This window comes from Conger conger, chromosome 9 (assembly GCF_963514075.1).
Source record: "Conger conger chromosome 9, fConCon1.1, whole genome shotgun sequence".
NCBI lineage: Eukaryota > Metazoa > Chordata > Actinopteri > Anguilliformes > Congridae > Conger > Conger conger.
The window spans coordinates 43,483,837-43,500,533 of NC_083768.1; the positions used below are offsets into that span (position 1 = coordinate 43,483,837).

At 43.1% G+C, this 16,697-nt stretch overlaps 2 protein-coding genes across 5 annotated transcripts; both read right to left on the reverse strand.

Annotated features, from left to right (window-relative positions):
- Positions 1 to 1,863: 1,863 nt before the first annotated feature.
- Positions 1,864 to 5,996, reverse strand: LOC133136414 (trypsin-1-like). Of its 4 annotated transcripts, none has more exons than XM_061253888.1 (7): positions 5,917 to 5,996; positions 3,793 to 3,847; positions 3,513 to 3,663; positions 3,016 to 3,266; positions 2,731 to 2,864; positions 2,166 to 2,267; positions 1,864 to 1,997 (listed from the first exon to the last, which is right to left on the reverse strand). In XM_061253888.1, exons 2-7 carry the CDS (start codon positions 3,830 to 3,832, stop codon positions 1,950 to 1,952), a joined length of 726 nt encoding a protein of 241 aa, XP_061109872.1. In that variant the 5' UTR covers positions 3,833 to 3,847; positions 5,917 to 5,996; the 3' UTR covers positions 1,864 to 1,949. The 4 variants fall into 4 exon arrangements, with proteins under 4 accessions (XP_061109872.1, XP_061109870.1, XP_061109871.1 ...); XM_061253886.1 differs by lacking the exon at positions 5,917 to 5,996 and adding an exon at positions 5,745 to 5,802; XM_061253887.1 differs by lacking the exon at positions 5,917 to 5,996 and adding an exon at positions 5,710 to 5,787.
- A 1,370-nt stretch (positions 5,997 to 7,366) lies between these two features.
- On the reverse strand, positions 7,367 to 14,718 carry LOC133137675 (serine protease 53-like). The gene is made up of 12 exons (XM_061256013.1): positions 14,578 to 14,718; positions 14,319 to 14,469; positions 13,832 to 14,082; positions 13,602 to 13,735; positions 13,395 to 13,496; positions 13,254 to 13,289; positions 8,856 to 8,955; positions 8,597 to 8,747; positions 8,136 to 8,386; positions 7,838 to 7,971; positions 7,632 to 7,733; positions 7,367 to 7,430 (listed from the first exon to the last, which is right to left on the reverse strand). The coding sequence occupies exons 1-12, from the start codon at positions 14,615 to 14,617 to the stop codon at positions 7,383 to 7,385; spliced, it is 1,500 nt and encodes a 499-aa protein (XP_061111997.1). The 5' UTR covers positions 14,618 to 14,718; the 3' UTR covers positions 7,367 to 7,382.
- Between the last annotated feature and the right edge of the window lie 1,979 nt (positions 14,719 to 16,697).

The following is a 16,697-nucleotide window of genomic DNA, read 5'->3' on the forward strand; positions in this document are numbered from 1 at the left end:
ACTCGTAATGGTCAACTACCATCTGCGTCTTGTGAATTGCATGTTTTTTGGCTTTTCTCAAATAAATTTTGCATGATTATTTCCTCATTTTTATACTCCAGTGAAACAGGAAGTGAAAGAATGACACAATATTGTTTCTTTAGACTGAGATTAACTATATTAAGTAAAATTGTATTTCCAATTTCACTTTGTTTGATTTTATTTACAATAATTGTTAGGGGTGCCGATACCTTTGGCACCTGTGGTTTTTCAGAATATTTTTTATTACTAAGTTTAAAACATGAGAGTAAATGTATTGAAATAAAAATATATAGTTTTCCCATATGTTTCAACATATAGATCATTATTCATGTTGTTTATTATATGCAGCCTTTTTTATCCATTTTTATTAAGGGTGCCAATAATTCTGAATTGGACCGTAGCAGCCTCACCATCTCATGTCCACTAGATGGGAGACTTTATGCAAGAAGCAAATAAACAACAAAAAAATCAAAGAACAGATTACCCCATTGACCTTTTTTGTTTGAACTGATTTTATTGTTTTATTTATGCGGTGCCTGTTGTAAAAGGTTGGACACACTGTAATCCTACTTAGTTTTTCCACATTCATCATTGTGCAAAGAAATGCAGTACAATTTTCATTTGTTACTTTTTTCGGCATTTCAAGAGAAATAGTTTCAAAATCAGCAGTAAATCAGGTGTAAAGTTTTTAATTAATGCATTATTTAAAATATATATATATTATATAAATATACAGTCAGTAAGCACTTTATTAGGTAGACCTGTACACCAGCTTGTCAAATATTTAATCAGCCAATCATGTGGTAGTAACTAAGGCATGCAGAGATGGTCAAGAGATTTAACTGTTTTCAGACAAAATGTCCAAATGGGGAAGAAATGTGATCTAAGTGACTTTGACCATGGAATGATTGTTGGTGCCAGACAGGGTGGTTTGAGTATCTCAGAAATGGCTGACCTCCTGGAATTTTTACATACAACAGTCTCTAGGGTTTGCAGAGAATGGTGCAAAAAACTAAAAACATCCAGTGAGCAGCAGTTCTGCAGGCAAAAACACCTTGTTAATGAGAAAGGTCAGAGGAGAAGGGCCAGACTGGTCAAAGCTGACAGGAAGGTGACAGTCATGCAAATAACCACAAATTACAACAGAAGAGCATCTCTGAACACACTGCATGTCAAACCTCTAACTGGATAGGCTACAGCAGCAGAAGACCAATAAGTCAAAAAAATGTAGTTTCATAAAAACCTAATAAAGTGCTCACTGCGTGTACATATTATATGTAAATGTTAAATATCAATGTACATTTTAAATATAAATACAAATGCAAATAATAAATGCAAATATAAATGTAACATGCAAGTGTTAAATGTGAAAACTACATTTTTGAAATATATGCAAATTGGCAGTGCCCCTGATGTATAATGGTTTTTTTGCATGGAGGAGGGCAGTCTGAATCACTTCCATACTGTAAGCAGCTGAAGGAGGCAATTGAATACATCTGACTAATCAGATCGAGCCAAGAAGCCAACTGTCCAATTACATTTGGTGGCCTAAAATGGGAGGATTATGCATAAAAAGGGATATAATTCTGAGAGGGATCACCTCCTATGGATGTCAATAAAAGATGACAGTCTGCACTTTGACCTTAATGTTAAATTTTAAATCCAATTTGCTGAAGCACAGGGCATTTGAAATTGGACCACTGTCCAAATACAGTACTTATGGACTGCACTGTATTTTTAAGAAGTGACCCATCATAAACAAATAATAAGAACAAGCTCCTGATGGAAGAACGGCAATGGCACATAGAAATTGAAAGCTGACTTTGAAACTTTATTACTGAGGCAAACTGAAGACACAGTCAAGACATGTCATGGCATGGCAAAGGTTCACAGTAGGGGTTGGGAGTGCGTTAGTTCTTCAGCTTGATTTAGTATTTGGCCATGGTGGAGGTCAGCCAGTCGTTGAACAGGCAGACCTTGAGAGGAATATGAGTACAGAATTAGTCAATTATTTAGCCAGTTAGTAAACCACGAAAATGTGCTACATCATTAAGAGTTGACAGTCCATTATCCCTTCAATATAGATGAACGTAACTACACACACACACACACACACACACACACACACAGACATATATACGTACCCTGGCGTAGACACCGGGGTGATCCCTCTCAGCACAGCCGTATCCCCAGGACACAACACCCTGGAGCTCACCGTTACACACAACAGGGCCGCCAGAGTCACCCTGTTACAGAGACGCACACAGGCTAAATCGACTTGTACACTGTACTGAGGAAGGACTAATCATGGACATTAGCGCAGTTAGTACTTATTTCAAATTAGCATGCAATTTAGTGTATATTCAGGCAGTTATTTTGGGTTAGTGAGCCACAAGTGCCCCCTTCTTCTCAAGCTTGGTTTTGAAACAGCTGGTAGCTGGTTGACCAGTTCAGACTAATTCTCAGTTTGACATGGTTTGACCAGCTCAAACTATGTTTTGACCAGACAAGCTGCCAGCACTAGCTGGTTGACCAGCTCATACCCAGCTAGACCAGCTTATGACCAGCTCGACAGCTCAGTTTTCAAGCTGGTCAAGCTGGTCAACCTGGCATAGCTGCATGTTACAGCTGGGACAGTTAGTCTATGTAGTTGTAACTGGAGGCAACTTGAGGTTGGTGAAGTGATGGTTAGTGCGGGATGGACATTACCTGGCAGGAGTCCTTGCCTCCCTGCAGGTAGCCAGCGCAGAACATGGCGGGAGTGATCATCCCAGGGTAAGAGCTTTTACAATCGTCATCCGACAGGATGGGGATCTCCAGGCACTGCAGTCTGGTGCCATCGTCTGCAGGGAGGGAGAGAAAAGGAGGGAGGGAGTGGAGAGAGGAGAGAGCAGGAAGATAGATGGAGAGAATAAACAATCAGTCTTTACCACTGTTATGATATAATTGTGTTCCACTGAAACTGGCCAGCAGGGCAGTTGAACTGTCACTCACTGGAGGTCATGGTGTCGCCCCAGCCAGAGACGGTGCACATGGTGCCAGCAGAGGCACAGCTGGTGGGCAGGGCCACAGGCTGCACGGCGCTGCTGAAGGTGGCGGGCTCGCTGAGCTTGATCAGCATGATGTCGTTGTTGATGTTCCAGGAGTCGTAGCTGGGGTGGCGGATCACGCGGGAAGAGCGGATGAACTGCTCATTGCCCTCGGTCTTCCTGATGTTGTGCTCGCCCAGACGCACCTCAACACGGCTGGAGGAGAGAGAGGCGCATCACCATGCCGCACTTTATGTAATTTGGATCATATTTAACAATAAATTATGGAAGGGCTCAATGGGGATAATTTATCAACCTATCCAGACAACATAGTATTTCTGTAGGCTTCATTTTGTTTATATAGTTTCATACTGACTGACTGTAGTGTAGATTAATATATTTTGTCACTATATGTCCTAATGCCTCTGCTTTCCCATAATCTTGTTTGTTGGCATCACTCACGATTTGTAGCAGTGAGCAGCGGACACCACCCAGTTCTCGTTGACCAGGGAGCCACCGCAGAAGTGGTACCCAGAGTTCAGAGACACCTGCCAGGGCTTGGAGTGGGGCTCACACTCGTACCCTCCAACAATCTTATCATCATCCTCAGCCACTGCAGAGAGATAGATTCATTGCTGATGTCAGAGCGACTTCAGTTGATCCTGAATCATATACCGTATAGCTAAATTATTCAAACAAACATTTAAACTTCAACTCATGAAAATATGGAGTAGATGCTCACCAGCGGCTCCCAGAAGCAGAATAAAGACCAGAGACCTCATGGTTAGTTGGTGATCCTGTTGAATGATGGACTGTCATGTCAGTGTAGTTTATATACATCCCTCCGACCTTTAAGTAGCCAATCACAGACTGAGAGAACCTGTCAATGTCACAGCTGTTGGATTTGAGCCCAAATCTCCTGTTAATGTATAACCATGTACATTATCCTAATCCTAATGTCAGAAAACCCTAAACCGCATATGTAACTTCAGAATTGCTCATTTTCCAAGCCCTCTTATGGATTTCTAAGGCTTATTCATAATACAATAAATAAGGAATCATCTCATTGCATCATATACCACAATACAGCTAATATGGAAGGATGAACATAAAAAATATACATTGTTTGATACAGTATATGTATCTGGTTTGTGAGTTATGTTAATATGCTATATTTAAATGTACTTATTCTCAAGGTGATATTTTGCTTATCTATGGAAAATGTCAATTCTATTAAGATCAAATAAGATTGAAATAATCTGACTAGTATGAATGTATAGTTTTCCTTACAGTGTTAGACCATAATGCATCGATATGGTGGCAGGATGGGGTCATCCCTATGTTCCCACAGCCCTATGTTCCCACAGCCCTATGTTCCCACATTTATAAGATTTAATTTTTTTTCAAAATTAAATGTTTATTATTGATCGTGTAAACTGAACTTTATATATTTAGATGTCAAAATAGTCCTCAAAGGACAGCACTTGCAGATGCCTGGTCCTGGCATATAAAAGGTTGAAAAGTACTGATGTAGAGCCCTTTCGAGTTTTAAGTGAACTGCATAAATAGTGCATTTTCTTTTTCTTATTTCGTTTGCTTGTTCATTAAAAACTTATAGATAATTGAACGTGTACTGTGTCTAAATTGCACAAACATACACTGGATTTCTTCAGGTCCCATGCAAGCAGCCTGCTGAGTGTGAAGTCAACTGAACCTAGAGCTGTGGGAACATAGAGCTGTGGGAACATAGACACGCTCCCGGCAGGATACTTTTATGAAAAACATAAAGATACTGAACATTTCATGTGATCCTACTTTTTTCAGTGTTGAAAATCCATATCTCACTGTTTGTATATTCTTCAGTATTCTTCAGGACTCTGTTACATCAGAGGAAAACAATTGCTTCACTGAATCATACAAGTAAAGCTAATGTTACCTTTTACTCGAAATACTTGCAGACTAAGCAACAAAACCTTAGAACCGTTGCTATCTAGCTAGCCTTCACTAGCTAAATGTTTCATAGTGTGTAGATATTTTATGTTAAAAGTAACATCAGCTTTACTTTTACTTATACTTGGTCATATGTACAAATGGTTGTTTTAAATGTAGTATTCGTTTCAGCTTGCCAAATTTAAAGGTAGTTCAACCTAGCCAGCTAGCATGCGGCTACAGGCCGGGTCTGTGTTGATCATAACCCAAAATAAGCACCTGGAGTGTTTTTTTTTGTCTGAATCCTTGCTAGCTGAGCCAGACTGATACAAATACAAAATACAAAGCCATCATTCGTCTATACATATGAATACATGTACATGTGCCAAAGTATCATAGAAGTAAAGCTCAAGTTACTTTTCACTCCAAGTACTTTCAAATTATGAAACATAGCTCCTTAACATGGAACTCTAGCTAAGATATTGGCATAAAATGGACATGTTCATGAGTGTTTGTGTAACATTTATCACCTGCTATTCATCTTAAAATAATCAAACATACAGAGTGGCGTAACTAAGACCTGTCGGGCACAGGTGCAAATTATTCTGCGGGCCATCCTCCCCTTCAATAACTTAGTAAAAGGTATGAGACAACATCACAATATTACTATTTCTGACTAACAATGGCTTCACGGTAAAAATAAAAAAATAAAAAAATAAATGCTGCTCACTCGTTTACAAAGACATCAAGTGCAACTTAACCCACTTAGACTCTCTCGTTCTATTCGGCTCCTTAGGCAGGTCTTGATAAGTTTTTAGTTTTGAGAATAAGTTCGCTGTGGCGGCAGTCGCTAGTATGGTGAAATTGAGAATCAACGCAGTGCACAAATCACAAAGGCAGTTGCTAGTAAAAAAAACCCCCAAAAAACCGGATCTACCTTTGGTAGTTTTGCTGCTTCTTCCAGTTATCCATATTCAAGCATTTTCTAGATTTTATTTTTTGCTGGCTATCTTTTGCTGACGCACAGTAAGGCAATCACGAAACTGAACATTTGCATTCATTATTTATATCTATTTTCAACATCTATGTTTACTTAAAATGTGTATTATGTCTAACATGTACAGTACTGTGCAGAAGTCTTTGGCACCCTAGACTTCATTATATATATTTTTTATTTTTTTGTGTGTGTTAGTATAAAATAACACATTTGAGATTTCCAAATATTCATTTTCCAAAATATTTAATTTTACAGAGACATTTTTGTATTTAATTTAAAAAAGTAACATATTACTGTAAGCAATTACATAAAAACTTGATCAAGGCTGTTTGAGATCAGAAGCAAGGAGCCAACCAAAGTCTGCAGATGAACTGTGGCAAGTTCTCCAACATGCTTGGAACAACCTCCCTGCTGATTGTCTTATAGAACTGCAGGACAGCATTGGCTCATCTCAGAGAAGTGATGCAGTTTTAACACTGAAGGGTGGTCACAAAAAATATTGATTTGATTCAGTTTTTAACTATTGTGCCAAATTACTAAAATTTTATGTAAAATGTATAGTACATTTATTTAGGACCTTTCATTGAATTATTTTTGAAAGAATCTTATCTGTACAGAATGTTATATGGATGCCTAAGACTTTTGCACAGTACTGTACATATAACATTTATATTTCTATATAATATATAATTTTAAAATAATGCGTCAATGAAAAACTATATTCTTGGAAAGGCGATTACAATGTTTTACACCAATTTCTGAATGTTCAAAAAAGTGATCTTTGAAAATTGTACTGCATCTTTTTTTACACTTGGTGATGCTAAATATGGAAAAATTTAGCAGGATTACAGTGTGGGCAACTTTTTTCAAATGGTACCTCATAACTATTTGCTCTTTTTCTTTCTCCTGTATCAATAATTCAGATTGATTGCATACTAAATTTGATCTTGTGCAAAACTCTTCATTCGCTAGCATGAATAAAGAGGAGTTTGTACATCTAGTATATGCAGGTTTTATCTATCAATCACAAACGCCAATTTTGCACACATAAATTTCAAGTTTTTTTTTTTTTAATCAAATATCTATGTACTGCAGGAACGTTTTATAAATGAGGCCCCTAGATATTTCCCATGGATGTTGTTGTATGGAATTTAGACTTAGCTTGTTTAATTATTGTTGTGCCATGGCCAGATTAAGAAACTTGTGAATGTAGCTATTTTTCACAAGTGACCCATCACAAACAAGAAATAACACACGACTGACTGAAGAAACACAAAGTCACAAATAAATATGAAGTTGATTGTGAAGCTTTATTGTTGAGGTAAACAGACTACCGATGACACAGTCAAAACATGGCACAGAGGTTCACAGTGGTGGTTGGGAGTGCATTAGTTCTTCAGCTGGATTTAGTAGCTGTCCATGGTAGAGGTCAGCCAGTCATTGAAGATGCAGACCTGAGGAGAAATGTGAGTACATAATTCATAAATTAGTCAGTATTATTAAACTATGAAAATGTGCTACATCATTAAGGGTTAACTATAAAACCACAAAAGTGTGCAGTCCATTATCTGTTCAATGTACCCCCACAGACAGACAGACAGACAGACAGACAGACACACACACACACACACACACACACACAGGTATTGACGTACCTTGGCATAGACACCGGGGTGATTCCTCTCAGCACAGCCGTATCCCCAGGACACAACACCCTGGAGCTCGCCGTTACACACAACAGGGCCGCCAGAGTCACCCTGTTACAGAGAAACACAGAGGCTTAATGCACTGGTACACTGGTTGGTGACGTTGGAATTGGTGCTGGTTGTGGGGATTAGTACTGGACAGAGTTGCCCATTACCTGGCAGGAGTCCTTGCCTCCCTGCAGGTAGCCAGCGCAGAACATGGAGGAGTTGATCATCCCAGGGTAAGAGCTTTCACAATCGTCGTCCGACAGGATGGGGATCTCCAGGCACTGCAGTCTGGTGCCATCGTCTGCAGGGAGGGAGAGAAAGGGAGGGAGGGAGTGGAGAGAGGAGAGAGCAGGAAGATAGACGGAGAGAATAAACAATCAGTCTTTACCACTGTTATGATATAATTGTGTTCCACTGAAACTGGCCAGCAGGGCAGTTGACCATTGACCCCTCGGTGACACTCACTGGAGCTCATGGTGTCGCCCCAGCCAGAGACGGTGCACGTGGTGCTAGCAGAGGCACAGCTGGTGGGCAGGGCCACAGGCTGCACGGCGTTGCTGAAGGTGGCGGGCACACTGAGCTTGATCAGCATGATGTCGTTGCTCATGGTCCAGGAGTTGTAGCTGGGGTGGCGGATCACGCGGGAGGAGCGGATGAACTGCTCATTGCCCTCGGTCCTCTTGATGTTGTGCTCGCCCAGACGCACCTCAACACGTCTGGAGGAGAGCGAGGGAGAGAGACAGAGGTGTATGACCATGCAGCCATTTAGAATAATGCACAGCATTGGGTGTGTGCAGGCCTACTTTATGTAATCTTGATGAGACTACCTGATATTCTGGAACATTCTATTTCATTTATTAACCTTTATTTACGTCCCACTGTGACCAAAGTGCTTTCCTGTAATCTTGTTTATTGGCATCACTCACGATTTGTAGCAGTGAGCAGCGGACACCACCCAGTTCTCGTTGACCAGGGAGCCACCGCAGAAGTGGTACCCAGAGTTCAGAGACACCTGCCAGGGCTTGGAGTGGGGCTCACACTCGTACCCTCCAACAATCTTATCATCATCCTCAGCCACTGCAGAGAGATAGATTCATTGTTGATCCTGAATCATATACCGTATATCTAAATTATTCAAACAAACATTTAAACTTCAACTCATGAAAATATGAAGTAGATACTCACCAGCGGCTCCCAGAAGCAGAATAAAGACCAGAGACCTCATGGTTATTTGGTGATCCTGTTGAATGATGAACTGGCATGCCAGTGCAGTATATATACATCCCTCAGACACTAAAGGAGCCAATCACAAACTGAGAGAACCTGTCGATGTCACAGCTGTTGAATTTGTGCCCATATCTCTTGTTAATGAACAACCATATACGTAACCCTAATATTAGAATACCCGAAACCCCTTATGTAACTGTAGAATTGGTCATTTTTCCATAAGGTTTATTAATAATACGTGAACCAAGGAATCTTTCCTTATGAATAAGGGATAAATACAATTCATATAGACAGAAAAACATACATGAGAAAAGATGCATCGTTTGACAGGAAAAGCTTTTAATATTACAGTAACCTCTGATATATGGTCTGTGACAGTCATGTTGGTAATTTAAAAGCATATGCAACTATGCAAGGCTGTAATTATCATCAAAATGATAATAAAAAGATCTTGCCTATCTGTAAAAATATGTATATGATGTCTGTTAAGAGCAAAGGTTAAGTTTGAAATCATCTGACAAACATTAAAAGTTCATTTTTTCCTAACAGTGTTAAGCCAAAATGCATCCATGTGATGACAGGGTGACACTTACTTTTTGAAAATGTAATTAAAAAGCTAAAGCATTGAACATTTCAAGTCTATTGGTGTTCAATGTCCATACATCACCGTTTCTATCCATATACTGAGGGGTGGAATTTGGGATTAGCCACCCGAGCTAGTCTAGTGAAAAAAAATGCTACATTACATAACTGTCACGTTTCAGGTCTGTTTTGCCATGTTTTATGTTTATTCATTTTGTCTTAGTCACGTATTGTCTTATCATGTATTATGTTAGTCTAGGTTCGTCATGTTGTTTAGTTTATTTCTTGTTACGATTTATTTTCTCGTCATGTCTAGTTATGTTTCGTTACGATTATATTACCTTGTTTTGTTGAGTGGTTATCGTCTTAGTTTCGTTTTGTGTTATGTTTTGATTTATGTGTATTGTTCCGAAGACTGGTTACTGTTTAAACAAACACTTTTACATGTCTTTCCGCAAACCTTGCGTTCCGCCTTTTCTCTCTCTCTCTCTTTCTGTCATTCACACCCTAATTCTTTCCATTTGTCTATTTACTAAAACTACTAACGCTAGATCAGGATTGGGTAGAACTAACAAACTAATTATGTGTTCATGTTACCTTACGTTTCTCGTGCATGTCATTTACTAATTTACTAATGCTAGGGCATTTCGCTTACTAAACTATCCTGGAAAAAAGCGTTTGCACTTCCAACCCTCCTGTCCCCCACCTATCTGTCCCAAACTCCCTCTACTTGCAGCTATCCTCAGACAGTATCAGGCCCAACATGATCATAAACAATAAGTACAATAATCACAATAACATTGAGGTCCATTGAATGAAGTTTTCATCAAATACCCAACCATCCATCCATCCATCCATCGTCACCCGCTTATCCGGAGTCGGGTCGCGGGGGCAGTAGGCAAAGCCGGGTATTCCAGGCGTCCCTCTCCCCAGCAACGCATTCTAGCTCCTCCTGGGGGATCCCGAGGCGTTCCCTGGCCAGGAGAGATATATAATCTCTCCAGCGGGCTCTGGGTCTCCCTCGGGGTCTCCGCCCAGTTGGACGAGCCCGGAAAACCTCCAAAGGGAGGCGCCCGGGAGGCATCCTGATGAGATGCCCGAACCACCTCAATTGGCTCCTTTCGACGCGAAGGAGCAGCGGCTCTACTCCGAGCTCCCTCCGGATGTCCGAGCTCCTCACCCTATCTCTAAGGCTGAGCCCGGCCACCCTACGGAGGAAGCTCATTTCGGCCGCTTGTATACGCGATCTCGTTCTTTCGGTCACTACCCAAAGCTCGTGACCAAGACCCCGAGATACTTGAACTCCTTCACTTGGGGCAAAGACTCGTTCCCAACCCGGAGGGAGCAATCCACCGTTTTCCGGCAGAGAACCATGGCCTCGGACTTGGAGGTGCTGACTCTCATCCCGGCCGCTTCACACTCGGCTGCAAACCGCTCCAGTGCGTGCTGAAGGTCACGGTCCGATGAAGCCAGCAGAACCACATCATCCGCAAAAAGCAGAGATGCGATTCTGAGGTCACCAAACCGGACACTCTCCTGACCTCGGCTGCGCCTTGAGATCCTGTCCATGAATACCACAAACAGGACCGGTGACAAGGGGCAACCTTGGCGGAGTCCAACACCCACCGGAAACGTGCTTGACTTTGTGCCGAGAATGCGGACACAGCTCTCACTTTGGTTATACAGGGACCTGATGGCTCGTAACAACGGCCCCGGTACCCCATACTCCCGCAGTACACCCCACAGGGTTCCCCGGGGGACACGGTCGAAAGCCTTCTCCAAGTCCACAAAGCACATGTGGACTGGATGGGCAAACTCCCATGACCCCGCCAGCAACCCTGCCAAGGTAAAAAGCTGGTCCACTGTTCCACGGCCAGGACGGAAGCCACATTGCTCCTCCTGAATCCGAGGTTCGACCGTCGGTCGGAGCCTCCTTTCCAGTACCCTAGAGTAAGCTTTCCCAGGGAGGCTGAGGAGTGTGATACCCCGGTAATTGGAGCACACCCTCCGATCCCCCTTCTTGAAAATGGGGACCACCACCCCGGTCTGCCACTCTACAGGTACTGTCCCCGATCTCCACGCGACACTGAAGAGGCGTGTCAGCCAAGACAGCCCAACAATGTCCAGAGCCTTCAGCATCTCAGGGCGAATCTCATCTACACCCGGCGACTTGCCACTGAGGAGCTTTTTGACTACCTCAGCAACTTCCGCCAGGGATATAGGTGCAGATTCCCCCGAGTCTTCAGGCTCTGCCTCTTCCACAGAGGACGTGTTGTTCGGGTTCAGGAGCTCCTCGAAGTGCTCTTTCCACCGTCCGACAATATCCCCAGTCCGGGTCAGCAGTTCTCCTCCCCTGCTGAAAACAGCCTGAGACAAGCCCTGCTTTCCCTTTCTGAGTTGTCGGATGGTTTGCCAGAACTTCCTCGAGGCCAACCGAAAGTCCTTCTCCATAGCCTCCCCGAACTCCTCCCATACCCGGGTTTTTGCTTCAGTGACTGCCGAAGCTGCAGCCCTTCTGGCCACCCGGTACCTGTCTGCTGCTTCAGGGGACCCCCGGGCCAGCCAAGCCCGAAAGGCCTCCTTCTTCAGCTTGACGGCCTCCCTCACCGCTGGTGTCCACCAGCGGGTTCTTGGGTTGCCGCCCCGACAGGCACCGATGACCCTCTGACCACAGCTCCTGCTGTGCTCCTGCTGTGCTCCTGCTGTGCTCCTGCTCCAAATACCCAACCCCCATCCACAAGTCAAACGCATTCCATAATTTCACATGCTATTTATTGTTCAAAAGCAGGTTGGCTCCCTATTTATAAGCATATTGAATAATAAAATATTTGAGCCCTTTATTTGTTTTGGTAGATTTTATTGATATATTTATACCTTTTTTTTCTGAGGGCAGGTGGGTATAGTACGGAGCCATGGGGTGGGGTGCGTTGCTGTCTAACAATTAAAAAATCTGTATTTAACAGTGGCCTGTGTGAACCCTGGATCCTGACACATGTCAAAATTTTGTCAGACCAATGGAATGGCAACCCGGTTAAGCATTTCAACCCCCTACTCCATCCGGATCTTGGGGAGTGAAACCTCAATGCTCCGATTCATGTGGAAAGAAGACGAATGTTTGGGAAGAAAGGATGGCCTTGGGCTCAGTGTGAAGCCTGTGTGAGCCACCAGGGATCCAATGCATACACCTGGGCCTATCTGACAGGGCGTGAAGCAGTGCGGTGCGTTTTGCTGATGCAGTGGCCAAGAACTGCAGTCTTAACAGACAACCCTTTCAATTGGGCCTCCCCCATGGGCTCGAAAGGGTGGGGGTGGGGGTAGGGGTTTGGACAAGGGCCTCAAACCAGTGTTTTTTGAGGTGAATGCTGCCGTCGGCCCCTTCAGGCGCTTGTGATCACAGTAATACAGAACAGCTCCCTATGGCCACTGAGTGATTTGGGCACTGATTGACCACTTGCAAAGTGTTGTAACATTGGCTGGGTGTGATTGGACCCTGTCTATATATATGTCTATATATATTTTTTTACAGTTTTGTTGTGCTCTAGCCAGATTAAGAAACTTGTTAATATTATTTTTAATAAGTGATTCATCATAAATAGCAATGAGAGCAAGTTGTTAACTGAAGAAACACAAAGGCACAAATAAATATACAGCTGATTGTGAAGCTTTATTATTGAGGCAAACAGGCTTCTGACAGAGTCATAGCATTGCAAGGCACAGAGGTTCACAGTAGGGGTTAGGAGTGTGTTAGTTCTTCATCTTGAGTTAGTATTTGGCCATGGTGGAAGTAAGCCAGTCATTGAAGAGGCAGACCTGGAGAGAAATATGAGTACATAATTAATAAATAATGAATATTCAATCATTAAGGATTGAATATATAAAGTCATGGTACACACACACACAGACATATATACGTACCCTGGCGTAGACACCGGGGTGATCCCTCTCAGCACAGCCGTATCCCCAGGACACAACACCCTGGAGCTCGCCGTTACACACAACAGGGCCGCCAGAGTCACCCTGTTACAGAGACACACAGAGGCTTAATGCACTGGTACACTGGTTAGTGATGTTTGAATTGGTGCTGATTAGTGGGGATTAGTACTGGACAGAACTGCTCATTACCTGGCAGGAGTCCTTGCCTCCCTGCAGGTAGCCAGCGCAGAACATGGCGGGGGTGATCATCCCAGGGTAAGAGCTTTTACAATCGTCGTCCGACAGGATGGGGATCTCCAGGCACTGCAGTCTGGTGCCATCGTCTACAAGGAGAGAGAGAAAGGGAGGGATCAGTCTTTACCACTGTTATGATATAATTGTGTTCCACTGAAACTGGCCAGCAGGGCAGTTGAACTCACTGGAGGTCATGGTGTCGCCCCAGCCAGAGACGGTGCACATGGTGCCAGCAGAGGCACAGCTGGTGGGCAGGGCCACAGGCTGCACGGCGCTGCTGAAGGTGGCGGGCTCGCTGAGCTTGATCAGCATGATGTCGTTGTTGATGTTCCAGGAGTCGTAGCTGGGGTGGCGGATCACGCGGGAGGAGCGGATGAACTGCTCATTGCCCTCGGTCTTCCTGATGTTGTGCTCGCCCAGACGCACCTCAACACGGCTGGAGGAGAGAGAGGCGCATCACCATGCAATAATTGAGCATCTGGCCGATGCTGTTTCTGTGCAATATTTGTTACTGATGCTTTGTTACTGACCAAATAAGGTTTCTGCTTAATTTCAACAAATTCACATTTTCTGGCTCATATAATAAACAGATTTACAATAATTAATGTCACGATACAGTATGTTCCTCTGGAAGGCTGTTAGCCCATAATCTTGTTTGTTGGCATCACTCACGATTTGTAGCAGTGAGCAGCGGACACCACCCAGTTCTCGTTGACCAGGGAGCCACCGCAGAAGTGGTACCCAGAGTTCAGAGACACCTGCCAGGGCTTGGAGTGGGGCTCACACTCGTACCCTCCAACAATCTTATCATCATCCTCAGCCACTGCAGAGAGAGAAATAAGAAAAAATCAAAATTATTAAAACAGATAGAGTATATAAAACGTAAAACTGAAACTCTGTACTCATGTGAAAATGTGGAGTCCATACGCACCAGCGGCTCCCAGAAGCAGAATAAAGACCAGAGACCTCATGGTTACTTGGTGATCCTGTGGAATGATGGACTGTCATATCAGTGCAGCTTATATACATCACTCCGACCCTAAAGTAGCCAATCACAGACTGAGTGAACCTGTCAATGTCACGCTTTTTAGATTAGAGCTCAGTCCTCCTGTTAATCAATAACTGTGAGCTACCCCTATATCGGCAACAATAAATCGACACTTGTATTAATGTTTTTTACATATAATATTTTTCTGTATTTCTTTGTCTGTGCTCTCAAGTGTATTGTTCCTTATCTCCATTCTTTTCCTTTGTAATATTGCATTCCATAATTTTCCATTCTTTTACTTTCGTTCCACCCTGGTCTCACGACTAATTTTCATGTATTCAATTCTTTTCTAGTACCCTGACAAGTCATTGATTAAGATATCGAGGGGTCCAAAAACCTATCCAAAATCACTCCGAAAATGAATAAAATGTTTTTTTTCCATTATAGAGCATAGAAATGTGCCCATTGTGGTGGTTTAAGATGAAAAATTGATATGACATCGAAAAATAATGTAAAAGAACTGTGGCACTTATTGATGCCAAACCTTTTGGCAGCGATACTAATGATGATCGTTGACAGTCTGGAGCTGTCACAACAAATGACAGAGCCACTGGCTACATCACCCCTTGCTGTGGCTTGGGTGAAGAGCCCATGGCACTTGGAGGTTCTGGGTACTGTGGGGCGGCTCTTGGCACAGCTCCTCCTGCATCTCACCAGGTGCTCTTCCTGTGCACTGTACCACCGCTTCCCCCTCAAGCATTTCATCTTGGTCTGATGGATCTTCAGACCAGGCGGGTTTTTGCAGACTTTGTCACATACACATACTGCACTCGTAGTCGATATTCCACTTTCTCGGACCGTTGCCTGTGTGCCTGTCTGGCTGGGCTGCTCATCCTCCTGCCTTCTTGAGCACCCCATAAGGTATTTCTCCAAAGGGTTTGGGTACTTACTGACCCAGTGGCCGTCTCTGAGCTGCAAATAAAGTAAATACATCCATCCGTCCATCCATTTTTAACCACTAATTAACATCCCTCACCCCAGCAAATTTCTCCAACTCAAGTTGATCCCAGGCCAGATAGGAGATATAAACCAACATGTCCTGGGTCTGCCCCTGGTCTCCTCCCAGGTGGAAGTTGCCCAGGGGGACTCTCAATGTGGAGGAGCAGTGGCTCTACTTTGAGGTCCTCTTAGATGGCTGAGCTCCTCACCTGATCAGGAGGTGTAAGCCCTGTGTAGGAACCCCATTTCAGTCACTTGCATTCACAATCTCCCTCTTTCAAACACTACTCATGACCGAAGCTGAGGGTAGGGATGAAAATCGACTGGTAAACCAAGAGCTTGACCTTTCGGTTCAGCACCTTCTTCACCGCCATCATCCAGTACGACGCCCACATTACATAAAAGGCCTTAATAGCTCATTTAATTATTCTCTGTCTGTGATCTACAATTATTTTCTATTGAAAATACAGCAAAACTGTATTCAGGTGAAATACATCCACATGACACTGTTTTTCTAACCACTTAAGTATAGCCCCCTTTACTTAAAACCTGCTTGAAAATGATATACCTGAATTTAATTATTACTATTCTCGAACCCTTTTGACTAATCCTGGTCTCGTCTGAAAGGTAACCCTGGTAACTGCAAAATGACACATGGTAACCAAATTTGGAATTACCCACTCTGGCCTGAATATAGCCTTATGGGGTTAAACAGCCAGGCAATAATTTAAGCAAACATCCAATCTGAACAAGATCCTGTACACTAATGCATTCACTTTGTGAACAGTACGCAATCTTTTCACAACCTTTTCCAATATGCAGTAGCAGAACCTGTTATTCATCATGGGTGCTTTGCTATCACCATTTCAAACGGACAACAGAAGTACAAGACATTTAGCTAATCTGAGGCCCTGCATGTAAATGTTAAGGTCTTCTACAATTAAATATTCCACAATAAACGATCACGACGGCTTTTCCCTCTACTGCACAGCCTTACCTGGATCTATCCCAGCCCTCTCCATGTCCAATACATGCCAGATATTTGTGTAACTGTAGTCCCTCCA